Below are 5,553 nucleotides of genomic sequence, written 5' to 3'. Positions count from 1 at the left end.
GCACACACACACACACACACACACACACACACACACACACACTTACGCCTGGGGTTTGATATCTCTTTAGGGTATATAGCTGGGTTTCATTGCTAAGGTAGGCTACAAAGCTTAACTCTTTCCAGGAAGCTGTGCCACCTCACAGCCTTGGCATTCAAGCAGGGGGCAATGTCTCCCATCCTCACATGCCTCAGATGCCAGGTACCATGAACTTACAAGAATTAGCCAGTGTGGCAGGTCACAGATAACACTTCTGTGGGTTATTCCTGACTTGGAACGTCCTTACCCATTTTTTTTAATTTCCTGTTGTAAAATCCCCACTGTTGTCTCTGGCGAACATTTCTACTCCAAGCCCCCACCCCCTCCCGACCCCCCGCTGCTGCTTTTTCAAAGTCCTTTTTATTTATTTCTGTTGCACAAGTCACCAGTGACTGCGGCCAGCATCAGGGATGGCTTAGTGACTAAGAGCTGCTTGACAAATGGCTCCAGACCTTGGTTGCCTTAAACAGCCAACGTTTTATTTCGGGTGGTTCTGGCTCTAGTTCTTTCTTAAGTCACGGTGGGGGTGACAATGTCATTCGGAGCTGCAGTTGTGCCGAGGCCCCCCACAGGGCCGGAAGGAGCTCCTTCCAAGATGGCTCACTCCCGCAGTTGTTGGCAGGAGGCCTCTGATCATATCCTTGTGGGTCCCCTGGGCCACACAGAGCTGTGTGTGTGTCTTTAGCATGACAGTTAACGCCCGTGGAGCATATGTTCCAAGAAAGGACAAAGAACAAGCTATAGTTAACCTGTCTCCCTCCTTGAGATTCAGTATCTCTCTGAGATTTGGGTTGGCCTTGAATTCAGAATCCTCCTGCCTCAGGCTGCCGTGTGCTGGGATCACAGGCATACAACACCATGCCTAACTTGTTCTTCTCTCTCTCTCTCTCTCTCTCTCTCTCTCTCTCTCTCTCTCTCTCCCTCTCTCGGATGCTGGGTATTTAACCCAGGGCTCCAAGATGCTAAAAACACACTATACCACTCAACTACTTCATATCACAGCTCTACAGTGCTCTGTTCTTTCTCTTCCCCTTTTCTCTTTCTCCCTCTTTTTCTTTTCCCTCCCTCCGTCCTCTCCTTCCCTCCCGCCCTCCATCTCTCCCCCTTGATTTTCCTCCCTCCCTCCCAGTCTCTTTTGAGGTAGGCTTTCACTTGTAGCCCAGGTTGACTTTGAACTTGCCACCTTCCTGCCTCAGCCTCCCAAGTGTTGGGATTATAAATGTGCTCTGCCACACTCAGCTTCAGTGGTTGCTTTCCTAATGTGGTGCTACGCTGTCCCTTCGGCCATACTCTAGCTGTCAGAAGGGAGCTCTGGGTCTGGCCACATTTAATAAGGGGACATTTAGGCTCAGTCTGTTGGAAGGGCTCTGAGGGACCCCTTCAAGCCCCTCATTGGGGGATTCTAGGCAGGGGCTCTACCATTGAGCCACATCCCCAGCTCCTCACTGGGGGATTCTAGTCAGGGGCTCTACCACTGAGCCACACTCCTAGCTCCTCACTGGGGGATTTTAGGCAGGGGCTTTACCTCTGAGCCACGCCCCAGAGATCTGGAAGGGGTCTGAGGGAGCACCGTAAAGTTGGAGTCCACTGAGCAGGTGCGCTATCCTCTTTGGCCCTGCCTCATTCCAGTGGAAAATCAGGCACGATACCTTCGTAGTGTGCTGTAAATTCTCTCCCAACGGGAAGTACGTGCTGTCAGCCTTGGATGTGGATCGCGGGATCTACCTAATGGATCCAGAAAACATCACCAACGTTATTCATATGAAAGGTGAGATTGCCAAGCTCCCCACACGGGGCAGCAATACCTGACCACTTGATCAATGGGGACCTTCAATTGGTTTATATGGTGAGACTTGTCAGGGTCAGGGCCACATCATGAGCCCCATGGGCTACTGCATGCCAGGAATTGCAACACGTGGACAGTGGAGGCAGGAAGATGAGGAGTTCAAAATGATCTCTCTCTCTCTCTCTCTCTCTCTCTCTCTCCAGCTTCAATGACTGCTTTCCTAATGTGGTGCCACACTGTCCCTTCTGCCATACTCTAGCTGTCAGAAGTGAGCTCTGGGATCCCTTCAAGCCCCTCACTGGGGGATTCTAGGCAGGGGCTCTACTACTGAGCCACACCCCTATCCCCTCACTGGGGGATTCTAGGCAGGGGCTCTACCACTGAGCCACACCCCTATCCCCTCACTGGGGGATTCTAGGCANTTCTAGGCAGGGGCTCTACCACTGAGCCACACCCCTATCCCCTCACTGGGGGATTTTAGGCAGGTGCTCTACCACTGAACTATGCCCTCAGCTCAGAGAGTTCATTGCTAGATGACCTTTCTGAACTAGTGTGTGTGTGTGTGTGTGTGTGTGTGTGTGTGTTTCCCATGTTTTTCTCAGCATTTTGTACTGTCCTATCAATGGATCATGTCCCATTCTCCTATCCTTTATATTCCCAAGTCCTAGCTATGTACGCTCCTTCTTCACACTCTATCTCATCTCCAGGAATGCATCCTTGATGACTTAGAGTTTCCTTCCATCTAGGTATTACTGTGAGCTCCTCTCGTGGCTTTTGGCATGATACAGGCCACAGCATGCCCGGGGTATCTCTCCCATTGAACTGGGAGCCTTGTGGTTGCCTATGGCCAGGCAGCTGGGCTGAAAGCCTGGCTCATAACAGACAAGCAGGAAATGCATGTGTGGGTGGACCATCCCCTGGGAAAACTTGGATTGTCCCCATTGTACCATGGGGTGGTAGGGTCCTCTGAGGCTTTCCCTTGAGGTCACTCGTCACTTTGCTTGTGTGTAGATCATCACCAAAGGTCCATCACTTCATGCTGCTTTGACCCTGACAGCCAGAAGGTGGCGTCTGTCTCCATGGACAGGTGTATCAAGATCTGGGACATCACATCCCGAACCACGCTGTTTACCATACCAGAGTGAGAAGGGTCCTGAGTGGGGTGGGCAGTGGGGTTTGGTATGGGCAGCGGCGTCCTGCAGCAGGAGGGTGGGAGAGGTGTCTCTCTCTCTTCCCTCCTGGATTCCACATAGAAGTCAGTGTCCCAGTGGCGGTGTCTCTAGGGTGTCCCAGGCAGCCAGAAAGAAGCCACCAGTGTAGCTTATAGGCTAGGCCAGGTCTCAGATACATTGTTTAAAATATAAGTACATACATTGTAGCTGTCTTCAGACACACCAGATCGCCTTACAGTTGTGAGCCACCATATGGTTACTGGGATTTGAACTCAGGACCTTCAGAAGAGCCATCTCTCCAGTTCTAGATGCATTCATTTCAATGTGAACTCTTAGCAGCAAACACACCCAGAGCCTCCATAAAAATATGAAGCTGGGGACTTTTGATCTCAGTGCTTAGGTCACAGAAGCAGGGGTATCTCTGTGAGTGCGGGAGTCCAGCCTGGTCTACAGGGTAAGTTCAGTCAGGCATGGTGGTGCACGTCGAAATGCCCACACTGGAGACAGGGAGGCAGAGGACTAAACGCTGAAGGCTGGTCTAGGTTACATAGTGAGACTCTCGTCTTAAAATAAACGGCTGTAAAACGGGAAGCTCTCTGGATCCAGGTGACCCTGGCTGGGGGCCACTGTGTCACGGGTGAGTCCTCTGCAGCAGGTGCTGGTGTCGAGGTCACAGACTGTGCACACACCTGTCACCCTGGACTGCCCTGATCAGTTCCTCCTTCCTGGGTCAGCTGCCTGTGCGCAGGGACCTCGGGTCTCTCTCCTTTTGAAATGAGCAGAGTGACAGTCTACACAGGGTGGCGGGTCCCTAGAGTGTGCTGTATCACGTGGAGTGATGCTTAGGGAGGACTCTGAGGTAGAATTCGCTCTGTGCAGGCACCGAGGGATGAGGTATCAGAGGTTGCTGAGCACAGGCTGTGGGTGGAAGCCCTGCCCCAGCCCTGCGGCGACAGCAGTAGTTTATATCAGTTGAAAAGTGTGCCAGGAAACGTAGCTCTTGGCAAGCAAATGGACAGGGGAGGCTCTCAGAATCTGAGCACACAAGCTGGCTTCCTGGGGTGTGACCTCTGGGGTCGTGTAAGAGACCATGCTTCATTGCATACTGTTGACGAGGCTACATTTGTAGGGATTTTTTATGAGACCAGATAGCTTTTTATTTTTTTCTCTCTCTCTCTATATTAACGTATAGATTTATGAGAATGTGAAACAGGGCACAGTGTCAAGTTTTAAAGGCACAAGAGAAGATAAGGCGCCGTGGAAGCATCTCTGGTTTCGTAGACATTCAGTTTCCCTCCCCGGCAGTAATGGCCTCTCTTCCTTCCTGTCTGCCTGCCACTCTACAGTACCTGCCTATGTAAAATAAGCCTAGGGGCCAGTGAGATGGCTCAGCTGTTGCAGGGGCTTGCTGCCAAGTCTGGCAACTTGAGTTCAATCCCCAGGACCCACATGGTAAAGGGAGAGGACCAACTCCTCCAAGTTGAACTCTGATCGGCCACATTCATTGTATTACACATGCACTCCCACACATAAACACACATGCAAAATGAATAATACACGCAGCAGAAAAATAATAAAAAGTAAAAGCAAACCAAGTAGTTTGGGCAAGATGACACTTTCCTTATTTACGATGAAATGCATGCAACATAAAATTTGACCATTACTTTTCAGTGCACAGTTCACTGGATTAATTACGTTCATGGTATTTTGCAACCTTCGCTATCTATTTCCAAAATGTTTCACCACACCAAAGGGAAACGGTATCCATTAAGCAACGGCTTCCCGCTCCCTGAAGCCCCTGGGAGTCCTTATTCCAGTTTCTGCCTCTATGAGTTTGCCTAGTTTAGATATGTCTATAAATGAAATCACACTTGTCTTCAAGTGACTGCCTTTCTCCACTTGAAATGATTTTCAAGACTCAATCCTGTTGTAGCATATAGCAGAACTTCATTTCTTTTCATAACTGGGTAATACTCCATTACATATAGATACATATAGATATATACGGATACATGTAGATACATATGGATACATGTAGATACATACAGATACATGTAGATACATACAGATACGTGTAGATAGATATGGATACATATATACATATATTGATATACATATATAGCATGTTTTATTTATTGGTCTATTGAAGGACACTTGCTTTATTTTTATGCATCTGTCTGAGTTCCCGCTTTTAATTCTCCTGGTAAATGACCAAGAGTGGAAATGGTGGGCCAGATGGTGGCACTAGGTTTATGGTTAGCTTTTTTTCCTTTTAATTCTTTTTAAAAATTTTCCTAATTATTTTATGTGTGTGGATGCTTGGACTGCACGCATGTCAGTGCACTCCACGTGTGCAGTGCCTGTAGGGGCGACAGAGGTTGTTGTGTCCTGTGGAAGTGGAGTGACAGACAGTTGTGAGCAGCCACCAAGCATCAATTCAAGAGCAGGGAAACCTTGTGTGTGTGTATCTCTCGTCCATGTTTGGCTTCCTGTCTGTTGTTTCAGCTTTCTTCTGTTAATTATTCCCGTCAACTTAGAAAAGACTCTTGAGCTGTT

At 49.0% G+C, this 5,553-nt stretch overlaps 1 protein-coding gene across 1 annotated transcript in view; it reads left to right on the top strand.

Moving 5' to 3' along the window:
• The window catches only part of Wdr88 (WD repeat domain 88), a 39,096-nt gene that overhangs the window by 16,197 nt on the left and 17,346 nt on the right, over positions 1-5,553 (top strand). The window contains exons 5-6 of the mRNA XM_021213422.2: positions 1,669-1,807; positions 2,837-2,966. Of these exons, the coding sequence (XP_021069081.2) occupies positions 1,669-1,807; positions 2,837-2,966 (269 nt within the window). The remainder of the gene's footprint in view (positions 1-1,668; positions 1,808-2,836; positions 2,967-5,553) is intronic.

The sequence above is a fragment of the Mus pahari genome, chromosome 1, assembly GCF_900095145.1.
Source record: "Mus pahari chromosome 1, PAHARI_EIJ_v1.1, whole genome shotgun sequence".
In the NCBI taxonomy this organism is placed as follows: domain Eukaryota; kingdom Metazoa; phylum Chordata; class Mammalia; order Rodentia; family Muridae; genus Mus; species Mus pahari.
Note: the sequence above shows the minus strand (reverse complement) of the source record. Positions and strands in the feature narration are given on the sequence as shown.